The sequence below is a fragment of the Sylvia atricapilla genome, chromosome 6 (assembly GCF_009819655.1).
Source record: "Sylvia atricapilla isolate bSylAtr1 chromosome 6, bSylAtr1.pri, whole genome shotgun sequence".
Lineage (NCBI taxonomy): Eukaryota > Metazoa > Chordata > Aves > Passeriformes > Sylviidae > Sylvia > Sylvia atricapilla.
Window position 1 is genome coordinate 8030450 of NC_089145.1, and position 27277 is coordinate 8057726.

General features: G+C 40.5%; 1 protein-coding gene across 2 annotated transcripts in view; it reads right to left on the bottom strand.

The window, feature by feature from the left end:
- GALNT18 (polypeptide N-acetylgalactosaminyltransferase 18) overlaps positions 1 to 27277 on the bottom strand; it is a 214084-nt gene that overhangs the window by 93994 nt on the left and 92813 nt on the right. For both annotated transcript variants that reach the window (XM_066320557.1, XM_066320558.1), the window contains 2 exons: positions 24118 to 24310; positions 12192 to 12358 (listed from right to left, as the gene is read on the bottom strand). In XM_066320557.1, coding sequence (XP_066176654.1) covers positions 12192 to 12358; positions 24118 to 24310 — 360 coding nt within the window. The remainder of the gene's footprint in view (positions 1 to 12191; positions 12359 to 24117; positions 24311 to 27277) is intronic.

The following is a 27277-nucleotide window of genomic DNA, read 5'->3' on the forward strand; positions in this document are numbered from 1 at the left end:
ATCCTCTAATTTCTTTCTTGCTGACCTGAAGCTGATTGAGCTATTATGCATTAATCCACGGTTGATTAAACTCAGTTTGATACACTCTGAAGCAACAGGCATATTTTTCTAGGGTACTTTTTTCCAGTATAAGGGAAGCTGATTGGACTTTTATTTTTTATTTTTTTTTTTTTTTTTTTTTTTTCTTTTTCTATTTTACTGCATCTAAGTAATTCCTCTCAGTGTTTCAAGTTTAGGGCAATAAAATGATGGTTAGTTTAACAGACCAATTTTATTAATTCCCCTTCTCTAAGGTTTTTCTTTTTAGATGTTTTAAAAGACCCCTGACTTCCTAATTTGTGTGTGTGATTGAAAGAGTGGTAAAAAGAACAAATATTGGTCACAGCTAACCTGTGCAGAGCTTGCAGTATGAATCGCAGATCTCTGGGAGTGACTCAGGCTCAGTTTTGCAATCTCCTTCCTGGAAGACTCCATTGGCTCTCAGATGGATGCTCCAATGAGCTGGAACTTCTGGTGAGAGCTGGCAGGATCGCTGAGGCTCCACTTACATCCATTTGGGAAGACAACTCTCTCTCTCAGTGATGAACCACTTCTGATTTGAGGAGGTGGGCTATGTGAGCTGATCTAACACCACTGAAGGACTGGATTTCCTTCATTTGGGGGTAAACCTCTCTGGACTAATCATACAACTTTATGGATAATATTTTTCCATGTCACAAGAAAGAACCTAAGTCACACTGTAGAACACAGCCTACTAATGAAAAATTAAATCCTATAATAAGTAGGAGTCAGCACCTTTCAATATTGGTCCACAAATTAGAAACAAAACCTAGAAACTTTAGATATTTCATAAAGATGGAGTACTGACACAAGGATAAAACAAGCTACAGAAAAAATAAACGTAAAACTTTTTAAGTAGCTGAATAACCCCCTTTTGTCCCTTTTGTTTTTAAAAATAATTTTCAACTGAGAGCTTTTATGTGTCTAATCTTTTTAAGATTTAGTATATCATGCTTATTTTAATCTCAGCATCATTTTGAGAAAGGCAGCACACCAGCACCAAGAACTGTCTGTGATGGAAGCTTGAACACTAAAATTATTGTACCATTCTCACCTAAGGTACTATGACTGCACATCTGCAAAACAACAGAAAATCCCACTCTACAGCATGCAGTCAAACAGCACTTTTGACTGCTTTAAACTGGATTCACTGATCGGTCTCCTGCAGAAGTGCTCCTTCCCACATGATGTCTGAAGCTTTGCAGAGTATTCCAGGCTGCTGAATATCCATCTGAGAAAGAAACACTGAGCAGTTCCCATGCTCCATGTGCTCTCAAGGATATGAACTACCAACAATCCCTGCCATCAAACTCTTCCCAAAGCTCCTACTGGGGCATACAGCTATAGAGGCACTTACTCAGATTTTAGGAGAAGAGTACATCAGTGAAAATTTAGTTGGAGTTACATAAAATACTGCTCAGGGTCAACTGTGTATCAGGCAACCTTGTAAAGTACTTCTGTATCACTGTGTAACAACTGATATTTTCAGACTTGTAGGGTAAAATTAAAGCGCAAATTCTCTTATTTCATCTGAAATTTCTCTTCCTATGCTCTGTGTGATCATTCCGTGTCCACATGTCATGATGTTCCTTTCAACAAGCCACTGAGGTTTCCTGTAACTTCATTATTTTGTGATGTTCTTCTCCTCTGGGAGATATAATTGCTGAAGCAAGGAGACAGACTAAATGAAAATTTCCAAAGTCAGACACTGCTTACCTCAGATGGCTTTAGCAGTGTGCAGATCTAGACCAAAAAAAGCAACCCTGATTGTTTCCCTTGTCCTTAGTCAGTGTTTGGTCTCCCCAGAAGAAGGGAATTCTGCGCAAGGTCTTTGCTTCTCAGTCAAAAAAATTCTCCCTTTCTTTTAACCAACCTACTTTGTTTTTTTCCCTTGGCTATGCTATAGGTGAATTTTTCTGGTGAAAAAGCTTTCCTAAAGTCTCTTTTCTCACATTGGATTAATGCTCCAAGCTCAGATGCCATAGGGTTTATTCCTAGAAGAAGAGGAACCTTCAGAGTCTCGCAGGTCTCCCTCTTGCACACAAGGCATTCCAGAGGTTCTCATGGCACAGCTTCACTCAGTTCTTGCCCTTTTACAGAGCAGTGTGCAGCACAAATAGCATTAATAAAAACTGAAGATAATTGTGGAATACATGTTGGTTTTGCCTCTGAGATACTAACCACACACACAGTCACACAACTTTTGCCTCGGTATTCCTTGAGTTTTATCTGTTTGTGTGGGGGGGAAAATTGGTAAAGAGAAAAAATATTTCTTTGGAAACAGAGAGACCTGCGGAGAGAAAACACAGAACCAGAGCTACCCAGTTTCACTTGCATGTTCCAAACTGGATGTCAAAGCCTATGAATTACCAACAAAGAAGTTTCAAGGGCACAAATATCACTGAAATGTAATCCTAGACATTTCATATAAGAAGCAGACCACGGGGAGATGTTTCAGACTTGTTGCCCATACAGTAATAATAACACTACAAGGCAGGGAATCACAGTCACTTATTTGACATGGGAATGTAAATACATTTTTCAAGTACTGACACTGCAGTCATTCATGGTAATAAAAAACAGAAATCATTGTTTATTTGCTGGCAGAGAAGTTGTCAACTTGTTTATTTGCTGGAAAATGACTTGCAACTTGTTTCTCATTCTAGAAGACCTTGTTGTTCTCTTTCCACTTCGTGTACATGAGCAAGGCTTGAGATTAGAAGCAATAGGTCAGGGGGAATAATTATTTCATAGCCTGTAAGACTGACAGACCATCTATTTAGCCACAGAAATATCTTTAAGCTTCCTTAAATTTCACACAATTTGATTAGCTATGCAGAATTTTTTTTCACCATCATAAAACATTAATGCTGTTAACATCTCATTTCTTATTGTATTTTTTACTTTATTTTTCCGATTATTTCTACTTCTACTGTATGCAAATCTGCTGGTATTTGCACTGCTTGAAAAGCTTGCTTCAAATAGAAGGTGGCAGCTTTTGAAACATTAAACAATGATTATACAGGCACTGGGCCAAAGGAGTGTGTCAGTGAGGAGCAAAGGAACAATGCAGCAGCCGACACTGAGCTATCTGGAGAGGACTGAAAGCACTTAGCAATTCCATCAAGGTTTTCCCTGCTGCCAAACGAAAACAACAATGATTCATGCTGCCATATTATTTAGCATTCATCATGATTCTGAATTACCCAGTGGAAAGTTCACACTGCAGTGCAGACAAACCCCTTTAAATTTAATGAAAGGCAAATCGTCCTTTGAGTTGGTACCAAAAAGCATCTAACCATTGCTCTCAGATTATGCTTGAAAGGAAACTAATAGGAAAAAAATAAAAATAAAATCACCCGTTAATTCACAAACTCCATTGCAAAATGCCACAGGGTTGTGGCACAAGAATTCAGCTCCATGCAGGCCCCCAGTCAGAAGTTGTCACCTTCAGACTGCCAGGAGAGCAAGACTTGGCCAGTCCTGTAGAAAACTGGCTGCAGAGCTTACCCACGATGTAACAGACTCCTAGACACTTGTGAAAATCAAACAGAAAATGAAGGGTATTTATATTTTCAGCATATACCCTGTATCTCCATCCATATGTACCCCCAGAGACTCACAACAGAGTTCCACAGCACTAAATGGTGTTAACAACAGCTCTGGTCATGGAGGCCAAATGAAAACAAAACTTCTTTTTTCCAAATACACCAGGTGAGGAAGAACAAGCGGGAATTCTCACTCTCTCACAGACTAATCCCGAAGTCCTCATTTTTTCCCTTGCTAATTGCATCATCATAAATGAAACTGTTAGCTTTTAGTCACCTTCATCACGTTTTCTAGAAAGTTTTAAATTGAGCTTCCCCAAAGTTTTCCCAGGTTGGCAGTTGAAGCACACTACCTTAAATAGGTTGCTTTTCCAAGGTGAAAGGAAGGAACATCATTTTAGTAACATCCCCAGAAATGACTAGCAGGGAAAAAGTGAAGTCGAGTAATTTAAGATATGGCCACTGAAAATACTTTGAGAACACTTCCAAAGAACTCAATGCCAAGCATATCTACAGAAAACCAAAAAAAAAAAAAAAGAAAAACAAAAAAACAAAAACAAAACAAAAACAACAACAACAACAACAACAACAACAACAACAACAACAACAACAAAAAAAAAAAACACACACCAACAAACACCACCCCCAAAAAAATAGCAAGCCAACATGAACTGATTTGGATTTTTAGAATTCACATATCCTTTGTTAAATATCCTTTATTAAAATGTTCTGTACTTGAACTTTAGATTTACAGTAGGTTCCACAATACCTTTAAAATATCTAGCAATGCCTATAAATGTGCCTTTGTGTGGCGACCACAGATTAATCTGTAATTTATTCATATGTTTTGCCAACTGATTTTTACCATTTAGAGATATGCTTGAACACTCTCAAATACTTCCTTAGGCAAATCTCTTATCACGTCTTGGACCCTTCAGCACATCAAGAATTCTGAGGTTTTATCACAAAGAAATTAAAGTGTTTGAAACTATCAGCTCTGGCAGGAAGTTTTACCACTACTTAAAGTTAAGAACTCAGTATTGGGTTTATGAAAGTTATCTTTTTATCCATTTTTCTCTTTAAGAAAAGCATGCTCGGGTTCAGAAGAAAAGGTACATTTTAATGAAGTTCATTTAAAAGACAATTTTCATTTCTTAACTTTCTGTAGGGCAAAATCCTTTAACTCCTTTGTCTGACATTACAGAGTATTTTCCCACACCCCATCAAACTCTTTCAATTATAAGTGCCATTCTTTTGATAAGGAAAGAGAAAGAAATCCTTTAAGAAGTCATTCAGGCTCATAAGAGCTTACATTACTAGAATATTTCAAATACAATTTCTCCCAAAGACTTCATGGGAAAAGACATCAAAAGGAAATAATCTGATCAAAGCACAGTATCTTACTGACATCAACAGGTATTGGCACTTTTCTCATGAGCTCTACATTGATGTTTGTCACTGCACCAAATCTATACCAGTGGCTGCTACTTGAATTTAGTGACATGTGCTTCAGAACATCATCAACAGAAACCATTCAAGAATTTTTGAAGTCAAAATAAACTGAAAAATGTGAGAGGGGGAAAAAAATGGGGAAAGAAATAGGTTTTTCAATCAAGCCATTTCTCAGAGCTCTCTGGACATTAATTTTGAAGCTAAAATCACAGTGATAGCACTGAGAAGTGCACCAAGGCAGTATTTATGTGCTGGCATCCTCAGAGCCAGGATGCCAGCAGCCCAGAACACACAGGGTGAATTTCTCATTGCTACCAGAAGAGCTTAAACCAAGCCTGCCCTCAGTGAATGTGACTGCACCCTTTAAGTGTGGTCACATTTGGCTTCTGAATCCCACCTGACACAGGTGATGTTATCTTCTGTAAGTTGACCCAAACCATTCTTCCAGAATACCCCGAAGTGCCAGCATGCAGCTATCTATTGTCACCTAGAAACTGGAACTGTAATTTATTCACCCATTTCAGGCTTTGCTGAGGCCAGGCACACGAGGGCACATGTGAGTGTGCTCACACTTATGGCTGGGTCACTGGAGGGTGGCAGGACAGGCGTGGGGAGAAAGGAGCACCCTGGGAGTGCATGGCACCACTAGTCATTCAGGGGACACAGGAGATGTGGAACAGGGGCATGAACTGGCACATTGGGATCCAAGGTAAAACAGCCACCGTGAAGCAAGGCCAGTCCTCACAGACTTGGTGTGTTGAATCTGACACAGGGAAAGGTATTTATCGGACTGCAACACTGCAAGTGGGTCAGGACTGAACGAGCTAAATTACCTGATGGATGGAATAAAAGATAGGATGGCCACACATTAACTTTTGGGCACTGCTGGCCAGGGAAGATTCAATTCATAGCATTATCTGAATGCTTGAGTCATAAAGTCTGATGTCAGGAGACTGCAATAAAATCTCTGCCCTGCACAGCTGCCCCCTGATGTGAACAGAGGCTCTGCTATCAGCTGGCACACACACTGAGATGTTGCTTTTCCAGCCATACCAACAGACTGAGCTATGGTGTATTGCAGATTATTAAAGTCACTGCTCTGCTGAAAGGCCTTTGTCACTGCCAACGCCTTTGGAGCACACGGAGCTTCCACAGAGGCAAGTGGTCCCACAGCACTGGAACTGTCCTCACTGCCCAGAAAAGGAAGGCTAAGGACCTTCCACTGGAGTTATAAAGAAAGGAGACTGTGATGGTTCCCAGTATAAAACACCAGGCTGGTTATGGAACAGCTTTCACAGAGCTATAGTGATGAGGCCACAAAAACCAGAGCCTTGCCTCCAGCAAGGGATGCCATCCCTGCTCCCTTGTGAATGGAATGTGAGTCCTTGAGACTGGGGGACTGTGGAGTTCAGGCACCGGGGAGTTACGGAAGCTGAATGAGAAGGAGACTTCATAATTATTCTTAAATGAAAGCAAAAGAGAGTTGAAAAACATCTGTGAAAAGGAGGCAATGGAGAGGAAAAGGAAGAAAGCAGGAAAGGATAAAAAATACGCCCAAAAAAGGGGAAACAGACTATTACTGGGGGAGGAGGAAGGCAGGAAGGGATGATTCAGGCAGGAATTTAATTACTGCAGCTAAAAGCAAGGGAAAGCTGAATGGGGAGATGGAGGAATGCAGTTTGTGACAAAGTGCAGCAAACAGTGGGATGTGGGAGATGGTAAGAGGCACAGGTACCGTGGAATTTGAGAACATGCGAAATGGAGACCCAGCTGAAGGACAGGAGCTCACAAAGAAGAATGAGTTGTAGGGAATGGGGGTGAGGGAGTGAGCACTCAAAAAGGCAGTCTGCCAGGATAGAGGGAGGCCAAGGCAAGGGGACTGAGACAATAAAGGAACTAGACCACTCTTGGATGAAAAGAAGAAGGAACGAACACAGAAGAAGAAAAAGGTGTGAAGAGTGATTAAAAAAAACCCCAAACCCACAACCAAACCACAACAAAACAAAAACAAACAAACATGAACAAAAACCAGGGGGAAGAATAATTAGGACAAAGGGCCTTATTCATCAGCAGTGTGCTTCTCTTCTCTGCTCTGTTTCTCACTTCATTTTGATATCCTACTCCACAACCTCTCCCCTTTAAAGCAGGAATCAAATTCATTCGCAAGCACTGCAAGTAAGAGGAGACAACAGTGTACAGCCAGTCTAAGACATCATCTTCGGGACTCAGTATCCTCATAAAAATCTCACAGTCTATTTACATCAGTGGTTTTTGGGGGGTTTCCCACCAGAGTTCTGCACTGCATGGCCACGACAGTCTCTCACAGCCCTGAGTAAGAAGAACATTATGCTCTAACTTCTGGTGGCAGCTGGAACAGATGGCCAGAGGACGAGGGTTTGCCTCCAGTTATTTCCTTCTTCTGTCTTTTCACAGTAGCTGGCACACCTCACTGCAGTCCCAGCAGAGGCACACAACATGCAGCAGCAGACATATGCTCAAAGAATTGCCTTCATTAATTCAAGCTGCAACGCTAAATGTTACTAAAGTAAAATGCAGAGTTTGTAACAGCAGCCAACATCGTTCTCAAATCCACAATGGGAACAGATTTCCTGCTCTATACATAAATATTTGCTTTCTAGCACCTGATTCCTAACCAGCACTGCACAGCCCTCTTTTCATGTCAGTCCCTGTCATGTCAATCCCTTCTAAGAGTTTGCTTGTGTAAAGACTGTGCAAGAATGATTTCAGCATCAAGACCTCTAACTAATGCAGAGAATCAATCTAGGCAGATAAAGTAAAGCCTTCCCGGTGCATAAACCACAGCCCAAAAATGAATGCAGGTTTGGATGAAGTTGGCCTATTTCCTTGCTTTCAGATGTTTCTGTTTGTCTTGGAACTTTCCTGACATTCAGGCAAGGGAAGAACAAGAGTCCAAACAGAAAGAATGCAAGACAAAAGGTTTTCCCTAGGAGATTGCTATCAATAGGTTTTTCAGAGTTGTATGATCTACAAGTAAGCCACCTTTGAATTATGGTGTGCCATGAAATCTAGTATGCATCTGAACAGCAGTCTTGAGGTTTATTCATCACTGCTTTTATAAGGGAAAAAAAAAATCAGACAATCTTCTATTCCAAAGAATCTCCTAAGAACTGCCAAAGAAATTTACCCTTTTAATGAAAAGCTCTGGATGCTTTTTGAAAAGTTTCTTTTTAGTCACTGTTTTGAGGACACCCTCTCACAGGTGATACAATTGCACCTGACCCACTTTACACCAGCCTTTGCTAATTCTCAACACTGCAAGACAGAAAACTCACGTCCTGTGATACCAGCATTATCACTGCAGTTCAATAGCTGTACTCATGGAAATCTCAGGACAAAATGAGAATCATTACACTGAACATGCAGGAAGATTTCATTCATAAGTAATGCTTCAAGGAAAAGAAAGGGACCTTGCAAAATCTGAGCCTTACTGCAATGTTATTAAATGTAACGTGAAATCAAAATTTTCTAGAGGATGATAATTACTCTTACAGTATTCAATTTTGCAAGGCATACTACAGACGTGCTAAAGCCCACTGCCTCCCCATGACACTGAGCTCATCATGGCTCACAAGGAGCTTTTTTAGACATTTCAAATCATCTGAAAACACCTTCAAGAGGTACTTTTTGACACAGTGATGTTCAATGCCAGCAAAAAGACTCAAAAGCCAAGCCAGGGCTCCAGTGGCACAGAAGGTCATCACCCTGTCCCCAAAGGGCAGGATGCCACAAACCAGGGGCAAATAAACCACAATTCCAGCAGTCTCCAGATCAGGCAATGCTTCTAGATATGTTTCTGAGATGTAATTAACCACCACCAGTCATGGATGTGGTCACTTAAATTTTTTTTTTAATCCTCTTCTCTGAAAATAAAAATAAAATTCTGCTGCTTTTGAAGGAAAAACAAATAAATAAATGAATTTCCAAATTGCAGACTTATATGTACAATATCTCTGCAAAGCAAGAAAAACAGGAAAGATCCTGACCTGACACTTAAAAAATACAGTAAAACATCTGAAATCTGTGCAGTTGCTTAGTCACCGATGTGACCAACACCCAAATGAGACACAAATAAACAACACTGATACTTGGCTTGTTTTAACAGAACTTCTGTTCTCATGATACAGTACACAGAGAGTCACTGAAATGTGCCTTTTTTTATCCTTCAATTAAATTAAATTCTACTACTAATGTGCCTATCAGCACATATGAAACAATTCAGAGCCATCTTTATCAGAATTCCAACAGGAAAGATGGTATGGTGAAATACAAACATTAAGCCATGCAAATGGTTTTATTAAATAAAGGATCAAAAATTTAGGACCTGCAAAATCTATTTTCTGCTTTTAAATGGCACACACATGCCAAAAGGGCATTTTCACAGTCTTCTCACTCCAAACATTTATTTTAAAAAAGGGAAACTTCACAAAGAGAGTAACTGGGGTCTCTCAAAACATAACTGGGAATTTGAAAAACTGCACCAAGGCTTAGGGAAAGTCATAGATAATTTGATAGACATACCTTGAAGTACATGAAATAAAATACCCTAGCACATTTTGTTCAAGACAAAGGCACAGACTTTGGTCTTTTACTTGAATTTATGGTTTCTGAAATCAGCCTTCCGGAATTAAAAAAAAAAAAAAATAAAAAAAAAATAATAATAAAAAAAAATCTAGTTCTTGCACTGCTCTTTTCCAAAATACAGAGTTCTACAGAAATCTGGGATTCATTAAAACATGCCCATTTGGACCCTGCCAGATCTCTGGTCTCATTTTTTCTTTCTAGTCATTTCCCACAGCGTGATGTTTCCTGCCTGTGAAGCCCATGGCTGTGGCACTCCAGAAAGAAATCTTGCATCAAGTTAAGAGAAGCTGCCATCCCTGGCAAAAGCCTGAGAGTAAAAATACCACTTATAATTAGGATTCTGACAGATCCCTGCGAGAAGCAGAGCTGGAGCCCACTGCAAGCGCAAACCAAGTGTTTGCCCCCTCAGGTAACATTACAGAGTAACCCACTTATCTTACAAGCAGCAACATTTGCAGGCTAAAGAGCTACTAACAAAAACACAGAATGACACTAAATATAAAGGATTCATCTCAGCAATGCTAGAAGGGAGAAAAAATTGAAAATAGAATATTGTAAAAGTAAAAGTAAGTTTTAAAATAAATATTTCAAGATTTAAACTAATAGTAGGAAAGCCCATAAATCATCTTTACAATCGCTCCCATTCCGAACATTCATCTACTCCAAATATATGCCTATTACCAGATTTTAGCATACATTATGGGATAAAGAGGACTGTAGAAATCTAATTTACTACTGCAGGAAAGAGATGCCAGAGAAAGGGTTAGAGGAGTAGCATAAAATCCTGTAGAGGGTTGAATTTTTCTGAGACTAACTATAGCTCTGCACAGTGTGATTTTGTCTAAAATGACATGTAACACCAAGCCAAACCAAAGGTTACCTTCCTCTCAATTTCTGTCTCCCTGCTTGGGGCCAGGAACCCAAGGATTTAAGGCACTGAAGGGTAAGAAAGGCAAACCTGAATAAAAGGCACAGCAAATCATAAAAATATTACAGAGTACCACACCAATACTGGTACTAACAAAAAAAAATGTGGCTGGACAGGTTTTCCTGAAAGATAAAGCAGTTCCTGTGATTTCTGATCTATTTCAGGTACAAAATAATGAAAAAGAACCATTCTGACAAGTCTGTGGAGCAGAGTGCAAAGAACTCATGGCAGGGATGACAGGCTCTGAGCAGCACTGGTATTTCTGCCATTGCTCTGCACCGTGCCCACTGCAATAACTGCCTGTAAATGACACAGCATCAGACTCAAAAGCCAGAAGCCACTTATTTCCCACCAGACTATTTCTCTCCTTTTATGTCTGCTTTGTGGCCAGTTTATCAATGTCCAGAGACCTCAGGCCCTGCAGCACCAGGTTCTTTGCGTTCCCATTTGAAAGGTGGAGGAGTGGATTCACACAATCACAGACAAGTCCACCAGACAAAGCTGAATTTCAACCTTGTGTTCTTTCCTACCAGATTTCCAGGTGTTGCACAAGGGAGAGGACAAAACTTAAGGCATAGGCCTAGGCCTACACAAAATTGTTGAGTTTTGTACTTTAAAGAGTCAGGATTGCAGTTTTTCCTTCATTTATAGTCAGCAGAAGAGGATATAATGACATGCATAGCCTGGGGTGAGGAACTTATTCACTTCCCAATAAGTTTCTTCTCTGTAAAAATTTGAGACACATCAGCAGCAAGTCACAGGATTTAGCTACAGGGATACAGCCAGGTAACAGCAGTCGTGATGGCAAAGATAATAGAAGCCCTTTGTTCAGCTTTTTTCCTTCAACAGGAAAAATTCAGATTCTCCTTGTATTTTAGCAGTTCAGAATTAATGCCCCCCATTACAGCAGAATTTTTCTTTTAAGTTCAGCATTCTGTACCTATTAAAATACCATTGCTAAAGTTGCTAGAAAATAAGACTTGTAAATAGTGCCCAGCATGGCCTCACTGACAAACACCCTGGCAAGCACTGAACCATCAGAGATGGGCACTGCAATCCTTCTGATCATGGAGAGCAACATCTCAGCACACACAGCAGAGAGGCAGCAAGGTAAGTGCTGCTAATGAGGAGAGGAGAACTGGAAATCTAAAGGAGAAGTCTAAGAAACACAGGAAGACATTTTATATAAAATAAAATAAAGAGATAAGAGATTTTATATAAAATAAAATAAAGAGAGTACACATGTGGAGTCATACAGTGGAAATAGGAGAAGCACAGAAAGCATACAAGCTTGAAAACATTCTGAAGCATTAAGAGTAAAACTTGCCAGGTCTAATCTATTGTTTCATTCAGAATTCTGCCTACCAGGCACCTCAAACATTCTATCTTTTGTACACACTTTTAAACATGCCCCACTTGTGACGAGTTCAAGACAGCCCAGCAGGAGCGTGGGGTGAAGAAGGGCGAAAGCACACCAATAACATCTGCAAGGCCAAACAGACGAGCAAGAGCCAGAATTCAAAGCTTCTCTTGGATGATCCAGGGCAGGGAGGGGGGGCAAAACCAAAAAACCCTCTTACCATTGTTACTGTTATCATCCACGAGGATGATCTCCTTGAGCAGGTGAGCAGGAGTGCGGTCGATGGCGGAGTGGATGGAGCGCAGGATCACCGAGAGCGCCTCGTTAACGAATATGAACACAATGCTGACCTGGGGAAGACTCTCAGGAAACGTCAGGTTTCTGCACCTGAAGAGAAAGGTCGAGGAAAAGATGTAAATTGCCAGCAGTGACAATGCAAATAGAAGCTGTTTCAGAGAAATCTAGCCCCGGTTGTAAGAACGTATTTAAAAGACAAACGCATTAAAAGATACAGCTCCAAAGAATGTCCTGCTACTAAGGCTAAGACAGATGGTGTAGCCAGAAAAAATATAGACAAGAGTGGAAAACTTACCCCTATGCACAGCCAAGGGGCTTACTCAGAAAGAGGAATACTCTCATAGTCTGGTGCATTTTTCTCCCCTTTTTCAAAAACAGATATTTCAGCCACATTCCAACTCGCTTATGGAAACAGCACCATGGAAATGCTGTCCACAGCTTTAAAGGTTCAGTACTTTATTGGTGGGGTTTTTTTTTCCACCTCCTTCTTTCCAAAGAGGATTGAAATCTTTCACTTACATGAGTAGAAAGCTCTTTTACTGATTTACCTTTTTTAACTGTCAGCAAAATATTTGCTTTTTTACTACAGTCACAACTTAATTGAGCAGAAGGAATTAACTATTTTTCCGTGAAACTTTCAGTATTCTAATGCAATGTTTCTGAACAACAATTGATTCTACCTTTTTTCTCAGATCAGAAACTATTTACTAGGATGAAATTAGGCACAGGCTAACCAGGCATCATTTTTAGATAGACTTATAGGTGGAAATGATTGATGTTAATGGTTTTCTCTACCTCCTTACAACACTGAGTGGCTATCCTCTCCAGATGCCAGGGTTTGCTACATCCAGGAACCCCTGAAAACTGTGGGAAGCATAACTAACAGCCAATGTATTGCATACAGAAAGCATGGATGGATTCAGTATTTTTACACTGCGCTTGTATATGACTCCTTAACTAAATCTGTTCCTCAGTTCAAAGAGAAAAATCATTTTAGGATTTTGTATTTTGATTTGTGCGGCAAATAAATACAGAGGAGTATCACAAAAGCATTCCTCTTCATGTGCTGGATGTTGTACAAAAATTAAGTTCAATCAAGGTGATTAATTTACTTCTATGATTTTACAGGTTCTGAAAAAAGTCAGTGCATAGGACACATGACACCAAACCAACTGAGATAGCATAATATTCAGAATTCAGCTGGTCAACCAATTTTCTAAATTCAGTCATTGATTTGAAATCGATGGAAATCACATTAAAGAAGCTATTTAATATTTTAGGTACTTTTTTCTCTGTCACCACACCAAAAAATTATAAGGACATATAAAACAGAAAACACAGTCTGTAAAAAGTAGTAACAGGTCAAGTCTTAAAAAGTATATTTTTTAATAATACACTGGTTCATACACCTTTGAGAAACAAATATGAAATCTCAGTGTCACAGAGATCCACAACTTTTTGTTCCATAGCATCAATATTAGAGGGAAATAATTAAAATTGATGTTTGGATTTACTGATTCCCACTTGATCTTCTGCAGCATAACAAACTAAAACTTTCTTTCCCAAATCAGTTTGTATTTCTACTGGTGTGTTAATCCTCTATTCGTTGGTAAGACAGCTTGTGGCATCAGAACAAAAAGTTGTCCTTAAAGCATCCAGAAGTGGATTTTATGCAAAATAAAACACTACAATAAGAGGCAAGGGAAGCTGCCTTTTCTTCCAGAAGACAATTACTGCAAGGCTGCACTGTTTTTCTCTTTTAGCCAGTAGTTCAGGAGTTAAAACCTTCAGCCAGGACAGAGGGAGCATGAGTTCAATCTTCCCTGTCTCCCCAGAGAGCCAACTACTAGCCAGCTTGGTGTGATTATTTTCAGTCCCCCTTTTCAGGGTCATTCCACTTTCTGTAGAGCAATTAAACTAAGTTGGAGCGATACTGAGTCTCCCTAACCTCCTGTTTAGGGCAAATCCCTTGGAGAAAGGACCTGCAGCACATGTTCAAATGGATGTTGGTGCATTTTAAACCCTCAACTCTTCACGGTTATGTCCAATCTTCTAGATTATAATGCCACAAAAAAAAAAATCTTGTGATCACTTCTTTCTTTCTTTTACAAGCTAATATTTATTACTTCCTTTCTACTAGTGACAATTTTGGCTGAAGGAAAAAAAGGCATTTCCACAGAGCCATCAAGTCAGGTGTCAGGGCAATTTACTGGGATACCACACAATCACAGGATGGATGAGGTTGGAATGGGCTTCAGGAAGTCATCCTGTCCAGCCCCTTGCTCAAACAGAGTCCCTCAGACTCAGCTAGAGCCATAGAATAGCATTTTCCCCATCCAGGCAGGGTTGGGATGCCTCCAGTGGTGGAGACTCTACAACCTGTGCTTCAGTTCGTGCCCACTGCCTCTGGGCAGCACTGAGAAGAGCCTGGCTCTGCCCTCTTTGCAGCCTCCCTTCAGATATTCACCTCGATGACATTCCCTCTATAGACACATCCTGGTTTCACATCTTCTTAAGGAGAAAAGAGTTTCCCCACCTGCCTCCTGTACCCTAGAGTGAGTATTTTAACCTCTGAAACTGTTCCTTAAAAAAAGATCCCCTTTGGTGGTGAACAATCTCTGAAAGCCCTGCCCAGAGGATGGAGTAGTTGAAGCAGGCAAGAATTTACTGGGGCTGAGCACTGTCACACCTGAGGGGAAACTTTGACAAATGTGAGTTTTAGGGACCATCAGCTTGAAGTGGCATCTGACAGAAGGATTTCCAAAGTGCATATTTCAGGCTCAAAGTGGCTGGGAGGCCTCTGCACTTATAATCACATAAGAATTCTTAAATACTAACACTCAAAATTTTCCAGAAGATGCTAAAACCATTACAGATCCAGGTCCTTGAAGAACAGACCTGTTCATGCCAAATGGATTTGTCCTCAAATACATTATGGACCAGTTAACAGGTTTAAACCTACTAAAATAATCTTCAGTATCACACCTTAAAGAACCTACAGTGCTTGTTATTTTAGTGATGTGCTTGCAGCCAAAATGAACAGATACAAAATGGTCCAGCAAACAAATCTACAGCCAATCTATCTTTTAGCTGTCTACCTTAGGCACAGCAATATTTGTTATCTTCAGCCACAACAATGTACAAAGAAGATAAAATGAAACTCTAGCAAAAAATGAAACTCAATCTGGTAAGACATGGTACCTATTAAATTAAGAAAAATGAAGGGATTTTTGAAATTACTTTGAATGGCAATAAAAATATACTGAAAATAGTTCAAAGAAGTTGCTTCCTTAAATACTAGTGTTTTTTTCTCCTCTGTCAAACAAGCTAAGCTTGAGATAAATGTAAAATATACTACTGCAAGAAACTAGTGACAAATTATATTCCAAAAAGGTTCTAGATGGCAAAACAGCCCCCAATACACTGCTGCCCTGCCACAAATCCATGCATAAACCGAAATGCTCAAACAAAATTCCTGCTTCTGATTGAGTTTTCCATCCATTTGAAAGAAACTATTTGTACTGGTTTTCCCACCTGCATTCATTTACATCGTACATATTTGCAGTTTTTATCACTCTGGACAAAATTTTTCATTGCTGGCAACTTGAATAAACAAAAGCAAAGCTTTTAATTCCTGTCAATGTAATTTGAATCCCTTTTTGCACCACCATGCCTTAAAAGATAACTACAGATGACATGAGAGAATAGAATTAGACTCCCGGTTTGTCTAATTTCTTTAGTCTTTTCAAGAATAATTTTCAGTGAGGGTACGTTCCTGAACTGAGTTCATGTTCTTTTTTTTTTTTTTCCCCCCCCATTCAGAATTATTCATGATCTCTACTTCCAGCTCAAATTCACTCAGTCTTCAGTGTATCTGCAGTTTTTAAAAAAAACACTTTTTCCTCTCTACATTGCTTTTTGTATCAGCTGATGACAACAGAAATTACCTTTTTTTAAATTTATTTAACCATTAACCCAGCCCCAGCTCCTGCACAGTACGTTAGACCACTTCTGCATTTTCACGAGTATGTCTGCCACCGTCTTCACGCCAAGTTTTATGAGAAACAAAATTCCACAGTGATAGGAATGAACAAAAAATAGCTACAGAGAGAGAGAGAGAGCTAGCGAGGGGGCGTGTGTGTGAGTGTCTAGAACATGCTGAAGGGGGGTAAGAGGAGAGGCAATGGTATGGATGGGAATCTCAGCTCCATGAGCTGGGAGAAGGGAGCAGTTGCGTGGCAACCACAAGGCACAAGTGGCAGTGGCGGCCCCGCCAAGGGCTCATCCCAGCTAGGAACACCCTGGATCTGCCCCTCACAGCCCTTTGGGATGCTCCCCACAAACACACACACCCCACACGGCGTGTTCCAGGGCGAGGCTCCACCTCAGACACGGATTCCAAATGGAATTTAGAGCCGCGGCTGCTTCCGCAACGCTAAAAATTACCACGGGCAACTGGCTCGGCTCAATTACATCGGGCTAATAGCACTAAAGTAGCAGTTGTCATGGTTACCAGAAATTTAGAGGAACTCCTGGTGTTCTGTTTCAAGCACAGCTCTGGTAAATGGAGGGCAGCATACATTATGAGGCTTCTTTCAAATATTTGTCCACAAGACAACTCTATTCCTCTACGCATTGTGATAATTCAATTTAGCCAGTCATTAGCCATTAAAATTAGTTTAGTGTAACTATGCATTAGAGCAGCAAACCAAAAATTATTTCCTGTATTAATAACTTATCTCTGAGACCTTCTACAAATATGTACATAAATTATGAACACAAATAATTTTCTGCAAGCTTTGAAAAACTTCCACCAGGAGTATCACATCAAACAATAGCAAAATCCCATGTTTTTTGTTCAGAAAAAAAATTATAGCATATATTCAACTTTTTTGTTGTTTTTTTTTTTTTTTTTGCTTGTTTGTTTTTTTTGTTTTTTTTTTTTTAACACAAGATGCAATAAGGATGTTACTAAAAACTTTTGGGGTTCCCGTGTTGTTTTAGGAACTTACATGGGAACAAGTTTTAGTTCTAACAGGGTAAGAATTTCTGAAGTAGAAAGAGAATTGTATTTTCTTCAAGAACTGGTAACATTTTGTCCACATCCAAAATGTCAAACTGAAGTTCAAAATATATGGGAGTAAAAAAAAACCCACGTTCTGGCTGAAATGAAATAAGTAACACCAAAACTCTGGCAAAAGAGCTGAGTATTGTAAGAACTCCTGCACAACTATTTATGTTTATAATTTCATTATGTGATCAGATTTCATTTTTCTTTTTGCTATTATCAGTATTTTAAGTGCTAACTGAGCTATCCTAACCAGGTTGGCATTGAACAGCATATAAAAAGGTCTTTTTGTTTTTTCCTGTACAAGTATACATCATCATTAAGTTGGGTTATTAGAGCTCAAGACTGCAGCAGATTTGGTATCAGTGCCAGTGATATGAAACACTTCTAGAGCAGCCATTTGAGGAGGAACATCCCAACAGGAAAACTGGGGCTGAGCTCAGAATCCCAAGGGGGTGGCTGCTCAGGCAGCACACACTGCTGCTGGGAAACACTCTGAAGGCAAAGGTGAGGTAAGAAAAAAAAGAATCAGAGGTAGAGAGATAAGTAAAAAGAGAACATGAAATATGACAGAACTAAACATTAGGTATTCAACAAGAATGCTGAATACTTTGTTAATTTTAGGATTTCTGTCCAAAACAATACATTACAGGCTTCTGTGATCTTTTGAAAGGACTCCTTTGAAACATCAAAACCAACAAGCAATATTAATATTCTCTTTTACCAGTAGCAACAAGAAAACTTGGTCAGAAATTAACAAAGAGCCTTACCCATCACTTACATAAATCCAACAGAACAGAACTGTTTCACAGAGACATGTGGGGGCAAAGATTTATGGAATGCAAGCCTGGAGGAGCTGGCTTTTGGGGAGAAGCTGGAAAATGCCCAGCCTGAACCTCACTAGTTGAAATCATATGTTTTTCTTATATCAGCCTTAATAAAGGAACAAATTTACAGGTGCCTGATGCATGCTACATCCAGGATTGTGTTTCCCACCAAGAGACTGCTGGACATTTTGGACAAGTGTACCCACATGACATTCTGGACAGGTGTACGCACATAAACAACTTTTGTCCCAAACCACATCACTCTCCTCAATCAGCCAATGCTTGATTTTTCTTCCTTGTAGTCCCATCTGCATTCAGAGAACCTCTTGTCTGCTGTTTGTGCCCACAATATCCTAATTTTGCTGCCTTCAAGGCTTCTATCACTGTCCCTTACCAAACTGAGCCCCTAAATAATGAGTTTGGGAGTGGTCAATTGTTTGAAAGAAGTGCTTATAAAACAGCCAAAGTTCTCTGCACAGGAAACAGGACCTTTCTTCTGCACTCTTCTAGATGCCAAATGTTCAGCCGGGAAAAGGGCAAACCTGCTGCAAGCCACATGCTGTGCTCTGCTATTTGACAGTCTCCAGAGAATTAAGACATCTGAGCCTTAAATGTTTCTTTTGCCTTCCACCCTTCCTGCCTTTGCTTCTTTCTTTTGCTTCTTTGCTTTCTCCCAGTCAGTTACACCGACTGAAAATGTTGGTTTGCATTTACTGGCCAGGTTTCTTCATATCAGACAGTCTATACAGGAGCCAAACCCTTTGAAAGAGCCCCTCTGCTGGGATCCTGCTGCAAACCTTCTTTTCTGCTACACCTCCCTTGCTCATAATCAAAGAAGAATATTACCCCCCTTTCCCACAGGTGCTTCAGCACAATGGATCAGGCGACAAAAATTCACAAGCCAACAAAGTCGAATCTTCAGTGCATCTACTCAAAAAGGAGTTTGGGAGACAGCTGCAGGACCCCTAAACAATCAAGCTTGTTATAATGAATTTCTGCATGAGCTTGTTTCATTCACATTGCACTCATAACAAGCTTTGTGGGTACTGCCTGCCCTACTGAAAGTAATGAGCACAACAGAATTATAACTAACACAGAACTATTATCCTCTGTTCCTGCATGCAGCAAGGGCAGCACTGCCTTCCTCAGTGCCTCCAAGCTCATTAGAGCCAGGAGCTGTTTGTCAGTCTGTGACGCAGACAGGTTATGGGCTAGCAGATGCACAGAAGGGTGGGGAACAGCACAGCACCCAACTTCAGCAGCACAAAATCACAAAAATCAGGTGCTGGCGGAGACAGTACTCCGCAATAAACCCTGTACTGTCTACCAAGTGCTCCAAAAATTGAGCCCACTTCAGGGTGTGATGATTTCTTCAGGGGACTAAAGTATCCAGGGCAGTTAATCTCTTATTGGCTTATAAGAGATTATTTTGGACTGTGCTGGGGACACCCTGTGCTAGCACAGATACTCACAGTGAAAAGGAAGCAATTCCTTGAAGAAATTCAGAATGCGACAGGAGGCTCGTGGCTGTGGAGTGGGTCAGAAACCACTCTGCAGTACCTAAAGCATGAGAAGGTCCTGTGACAACTGCCACAGCTTGACCCAACTGTGCCCTGCTGGATGTTTCCATCCTTCATGATCATCTTTTTCTAGAGAGGCCAGAGTTCAGAGGCCTGGGCAGAGTGTACTGCCCCAACTAACAGCTGAATGTGTCCTACTGCCTCTTCATGCCACCCACGCTGAAGGACTGGGCAAGGCTGGATTTCCACCCTCTCCTCCAGCTGTGTTGTGGCTCAGCAATCTCTAATTGTCCTCTGCTTCTATCACAGCACTTAATGTTGAGAATCTCAACCTCAGAAGATGCTGCACGTTATAATTTGGTGTTACTACACATGTGGAATGGCCTTTCTTTCTGCAGAACCTTGTAAAGACAAGCTGAGCTCCCCTGCTAAGATATGCTGATGTGAATTCTCACAGCACTCCAGGCAGAAAGGTCAAAACTGAGTCATACCAGTATGATATAAAAGGAGTAATATCACAATTTTGGCAGATCACTTAATTCTCCTGCTCTCAACTGGGGCTACCAGTGTATGAATTTCCTTAGGTTTCAGTTGCAAATATTGTTGTCTTCCCAAATTCTGTATTTCATATGATAGTTTCTCAATACAGATGACAGACAACCACTGAGCCCAGACAGAACTATGTGAGCTTTGCTTCTTTATCTACTGTCAAAAACCTTTGCTGGGATTCCACTGTCATGCTGCCTCTTGCAGCATTCATTACTGCTAAATCCAAGCTGAGCTTGGTTAAACCTTGGCTAATTCTGTCAAGAGCTACTGTGTGACCTCTTGTAGTCAGAATGAAACACCACAACGGACTGAGGTCCAGCAAAGTGGACTAACTTGGTCTCTACGTCACTTGCTGCATGCTCTTTTCACACCACACTGTCCCTGGCTTTCTGTGGCTGCTTGAGCCCAGTACCTGCCCAAGGATAATTTATATACAGCTATACAGCCTCAGGAAATGACTTCTGCATTCGGCTTAAAAACCAGGTGCTAGAAATCCCAGAACTGATTATTACACTGGAAAGGTACTCTCACGGGGAAGATGTTGTTTCCCCACAACATTCAACACAAATGAGACTTTGCCTGTCAGGAGCAGGAATTCTTTTTCCAGCAACAGGACTTGGAGAACACCTGTAGTCTGCCCTCCTCCGGGTGCTGTAGATACAGCTAACAGTTTGCACACTGTGTGACAAGACAGATCATTTCCCTCAGGGTCAGAACTTATTACATCCCAGTGCCAGAGTCCCTGCCTGCTCCCCAGCCTAAGGGCTGTGTGGGGAACCTGCCTCAGCTACCAGCACTAAGCCAATATTTTGTATGTATGTGTCCCTAAACATACTGAACAAACTTTCACAGGCATTAGGATCATGATTCATTTCTAACTAGAGTTTCTTTTAAAATCCTAACCTTAATTTGTTTTCAACTACGGTAACATTCATTTTCTCTGTATTTTCAATTTTTAAAGCACATAGTTATAAAAAATTTATATTCAAATCATTCAGAAGAGTAATTCCAAAAGAGCTATAAGAAAAGAAACATTTCTATTATTGACATCTAGTTAAAAAGATTTCTTTTTCCTCTGGATTAGTTTACAATTAAAAAACAAAAAAAAAGACTGTCCCTACAGGCACTGCTAAACTGATTTTACTGAAACACAAATACAAGTGCAGGGACTTTGATTTCCTTAACGTCAGTATTTCAGCAAATCTGCAACAAAAATGTTTCTAAAATGCAATAGATAATAATATATAGCACAGATACTGCCAAAGTGCTGCCTGGGATGGTGTTCATATATTTTTGCTATCATCAACTTAATGTGCAGCATCAACTTAATGTGCAGCAAAATGCATTACTGCCTTAGTTGTTAAAATGTTTGTTTAGAATAAGTGAATAACATCACATTTGATTCACTAAGTACCCAGAACATTTATTTTAACAATTTCTTTTTTTAATGATCTGCAAAAAAAAAAAAAAAAAGCAGTTTTCCCTCAACCCATTTCTTCATCTCCAAAGCTGTTCAAAGCATCAGATGTATCACCAAGGCTTCAAAAAGGTTGAGCATTAACAGTCTCTGTGAACAGTCCTGCCCAAAGAATCCTCAGATGCACTGAAAGGGAGGTTTTTCCCTGCCTTGGTCCTCATCCACCTCCCCAAGCCACCATGGAATAACCCTGGATGCATTCACCCTGCCTGGAATGAGTGATCCCAAGCAGAGACCTGTCCAGGGAAAGAGGATCCCTGGGCCTTCAGCACTTGGCTCAAAGATGCATTTCACCACTGAAACTCTCCAGCTTCACCTGCCGACTGACCTTCATCAGGCAGTTCTGTGCTTTTAAAGAAGGCAGCCCTTATTTAGCCATACTATCTGATAAAACCAAAAATTAGCATTGAAAGGTCCTTCTTTTAGCAGAAAAAACACACCTGCTGTCTAATGTAAATGGTAGATGAGATGAAGCTTCCAATGGATCCTGAGGAAATTTTAATGAATACTTAGTGGGACTTTTCACAGGACTGAATTTGGGCACAGCAGCACTTCGGAGGACAACTGAAGCTTACAGCCTCCATCTATTTGGTAGAAATCACTCATTCTGGCTGCCATCTGTGTTACACTGCTCCTCCAAAACCTAATGGTTGTTTTCATAACAGAAAAAGAGTTTCAGTTACACCCCAGGACTTTTAAGGGAGAAGAACCAGAAATTCTGTGCTTCACTCACAGTAACTGGCCCAGTGCCAGCACAAAGGCACCTCTTGGATCTTTGAAATGTACCTCAAAACCTGTAGCTGTTTCTGTCGGGCAGCTTGCCAAAAAACCCTCCTAAATGGTTTAGTACAAAAGAAGGAGCTCCTCAGTGCATTTTCAGTGTGTCTTAGCAGGGTGCTTCCCTGCACTGTGCACAGCTTTTCTGTTGTGTGTGATGGTTCTGGCTCCTTTTTCCCTGCCAGGATCGGGATTAATACACAGGAATTGAAATTGGAAACTGGATGTTTATTCCTTATCTATTTACAGACTCACAAGCCATGAGCTCTAACTAGCAAGTTAGAGAAATGAGGGAAAATGGCTTACCTCTAACTCCTTCCAAGGTTATTTAAGCACTAATTACCCAATAACGAGGTGACACCTGTATTATTTATGTTTCTGACCCAATAATGACCACCCAAGGCGTGCAATGTGGACCTTTTTCATCCCATTACAGAAAACTACACAAATCCATGAAGAAGAAGGACCCAGACAATACCCAAAATTCTCCATCTTGACTCACATGTATTACTATCTACCAAAATCTTAAAATCTAAGTTTTTCACCCTGTGAGATCACACAATACTATTGAAACTACACATCCACAACCCCTGTGCTATCACTCAATCATGGGAGCTTGTTCCAAGGCCTCAAGTCAAATGTGGTGCTTTGCTTGAGGGTCAGCACCCTTTACCACAGAAAGCCTGAAATTCTCAGCCTCCAAAGTTCCAACAGTTTTGTATCGTTTGTTATTTTCTCTTTAATTAAAATCTTTTTTGCTTTTTCAAAACCCATCCGATCCTGCCAACTCCCTAATTATTATTATTTTTTAATTTAACTTCCATTTCTGGGAGGTTGCTGGACACCCTCAGAGTGTGTTCAACACTCTGTGGGGCTCACAACACGCTGGCCTCACACAGAATTTCAACACATCTGTGCCTGACCTACGAGGCAAGCATTGCAGCTGGAGAAGAGCTGCAGGCTGCCCAGAGGGTGCCCCAGCACTCGTTGGAACCCTGGGCACTGAGAATTTCAGGCTTTCTGTGCTGACAGGCACTGACCCCCCCAAGAAAACACTGCATTTCACCTGAGGCCGTGGAGAAGCCTTCCAAAATTGAATGACAGCACTGGGATTATGGGTGTGTAGTGTGAATAGAAGTGTGTAATATTACATGCTGGTGGAAAACTTAAGAGTTTAAAGTTTTAGAATACAGTGATATATATAAAGTGAGACAGAAGTTTTAGGGCGTAGGCTAGTCCTTCTTTTTCACCTTCTTCTTCATGGGTTTAAGCAGTATTTTGTAATTAGATACAAAAGTCCGCATTGCAGGCCACGGGTGGTGAGCTATTAGGTTAAAAGTAAAAATAAGTACAATTTAAGTACAATTTCTTAATTAGACAGTTTATCATTAAAAGGCCTTGTAAAGAAATAAAGAGAGCAGTTTGCTAACTAAAAGTACCGTAAAACTCGCAGCTTACAAAACTTCAACAAGAATTAACAAACACCTAAATCCAAACACGAAACACCCGTCTCGCTCGATTTAATCCCAGATCTAACAACAACAACAACAACAATAACAACAAAGGCAAAATATAAGGAAAATGGAGGGAATGGAGGAAGGAAATAGGGAAAAGCAGGAAACAGCCCTCACCCGCTGGGGCGCAGGTCCGGCAGCGCCCTGTCCAGCGGCAGGCGGTCGCTCAGGTAGGCGTTGTAGCCGTAGTACTGGAACTGCTTCAGGGCCAGGCGCCGCTGCTCGGGGCTCAGCTCCTGCCCCCAGTGAGCAAACAGCGACGAGTCCGTGAAGGCTTCTGCAGGGCTGTCCTCCAGCTTGGGGGGAGCTTCTGCCAGAGACAAAAAAAAACAAGGATCGTTTTAAAAAGCGTTGATTTTAGCTCCTCTGCTGCCTATAAGTTCTCCCCACAACATGCCCTCATGTACTCCGGTATCGGTGTAACCATTAGCATGTCAGGCTCAAAATTTAATAGTCAAAGTTAGGTAGAAACAATTCTTTATTACCATAATGTGACTAAGGGCCAAGACTGATAAACCCAAATGAATTAAACTCCAGAAGAAGCCCTATCAGAAAAGAACGGTCTTTTGCTTTTATGTTTTGCAAACAGAGATGAGGCCATGAACGCCTCTGCAGGGCTGTCCTCCAGTTTGGGGGCAGCTTCTACCAGAGACAAAAAAAAACAAGGATCGTTTTAAAAAGTGTTAACTTTAGCTCTGCTGCTCCCTATAAGTTCTCCCCACAACATGCCCTCACGTACTCTGGTATCGGTGTAACTATTAGCATGTCAGGCTCAAAATTTAATCGTCAAAGTTAGGTAGAAACAATTTTTTATTATCATCATCTGACTAAGGGCCAAGACTGATAAACCCAAATGAATTAAACTCCAGAAGAAGCCCTATCAGAAAAGAACGGTCTTTTGCTTTTATGTTTTGCAAACAGAGATGAGGCCATGAACGCCTCTGCAGGGCTGTCCTCCAGTTTGGGGGCAGCTTCTGTGAGAGACAAAGGCAAAAGGAAACAATAAGGATCTGCTTATTTAAGAGTGATCCTTCTATTCTTTTGACTACATTGGCCACATAAGCTGAATCTGTAATTAGATTGAGGGGTTTTTGAAATAATTGAAACGCTCTGACTACTGCTGCTAACTCCACAATTTGAGGAGAACCTTCCACTGTCTGAATGTCTGATTCCCATGTTTTTGTTGTTGGGTTCTGCCACGTTATGACTGATTTGTGTCCCTTCCCTGAACTGTCAGTGAATAATGTTATTGCATCCAATAGTACTTCACTCAACATGGGCTTTTACCTAAGACTTAATTTTGCTTGCAACAGCTTGTGGCTTGGAAAGTGAAGCTTTAAGCTGTTTTAAAAAGCATTAATCTTAGCTCCACTTGTTGCCTGTAAGTCTTCCCATGACATGCCCTCACGTACTCTCATGTCGGTGTAACTATTAGCATGTAAGGCTCAAAATTTAATAGTCAAAGTTAGGTAGAAACAATTTTTTATTATCACAATCTGACTAAAGGCCAGGACTGATAAACCCAAATGAATTAAAGTTCAGAAGGAGCCTTATCAGAAAAGAATGCTATTTTACAAATAGAGATGAGTCTGTGAACGCTTCTGCAGGGCTGTCCTCCAGTTTGGGTGGAACTTCTACAAGAGAAAGGCCAAAGGAAACAGCAAGGATGTGCTGTTTTAAAAAGTGTTAACTTTAGCTCCACTTGCTGCCTGTAAGTTCTTCCCATGACATGCCCTCACATACTGTCATGTCGGTGTAATGATTAGCACATAAGGCTCAAAATTTAACAGTCAAATAAAGTTAGGTTCAAACAATTCTTTTTTATCACAATCTGACTAAAGGCTAGGACTGATAAACCCAAATGAATTAAATTTCAGAAGGAGCCTTATCAGAAAAGAATGCTATTTTGCTTTTATATACTAAGATGAAATATTTAATTTCAGCCTGGATTATCTTGCTAGGAAAAGACTGATGTTTTGAAGGGCAGAAACAAAGCATCTGTGCACAATGCACAAAATGGCTGCCAAAGTCCATGTGTAAAATAAATTCTTTAAAACGACATATTCAACACAGAGAAAATTCACTGTACTAGGCATCCATGTTTAAATAGAAACCCAATTCCAGTCATGCAATAACTTTATGCTCCAGTTTACCAATCCAGGCTATTTGAATTTTTTGTCAATATTTAGGTGCATGTGATGATGCTACTGGGAACATCACTTGGAGTATTTGCGTAATTAGAAAAGGCTTTCATTCCACAAGGCCACATCTCTATTCCAAACAGAGAGGAGGGGGAAAGATATACCTCCAACTCAGTTCAAGAAGAGCTCCGGTACAATGAAACCACAACATTCATTCTCGATGTTTAGTTGCACAGAAAGTCTGTTCAAGGTGACTTGTGAGCCCTCTGTGACTGACACATCACATTTGACTCATAATCTAACCAAGAGAACCCCTTGTTTCTGTGAGCACTTTACAATCTGCAGCACACCACTAAAGCAAGATCAAATGCCTTACGTGACTCCAATTTGTCAACATAAACTAGAGCCACACAAACAAAAAAAAATACCTTCTTTTTCTGGAAGTTGTTATTATTTATCAGCAGTGACCCACCAAATGAAGAACTCTCCTTTCTAAAGAGCTGTACTTACAAACACAGAGACTTATGAAAGTTAAAGCTCATCTTTTGAAAATTTGTCAATTATCCCCAAAGTCCTCCTTAGCACCCAGAGTCACCTACAGGCCTGAGAGCTGACTTAGCCTTCATGGAAGCACCTAAAGACAACAGTTTATGTACAAGCAGAATATGCCATCAGAATCCTGGCTCCCAAAGAATGTCAGGAAGCATCCTTTGATCTCCTGCTATAAAGAACCCAAAATGTAAAAACATAAATTGAGAAGACTAGGTTATTTGATTTGTTCAAGATGTTCTCCCTTTTTTCCCTGACAACACTGACAGGAAACTAATGGTGCTTGCTTCCTACACTATGTTCCGACCTCTGTAAATATGAAATGTTTCTTTACTTGTCAAAGAACTGCCTCCCAGCCTGAATTCAGGAATCAGCTCTAACTCTTCAAAGATGAAAGACAAACTAAACCCTCAGTCAAAGGAGGAAACTACTCTGACAGACCCTGCTACCACACAGATAAATGTCTGAGAGAGGAGCTTGGCAACTACACGAGTTGGATAAACTCAGACCATTTTAGAGGGTCCAAACTTGAAAGAGGCAGAAAATCATTTGAATACCAGTTCAAAAATCACAGCAGCATGGGAAGT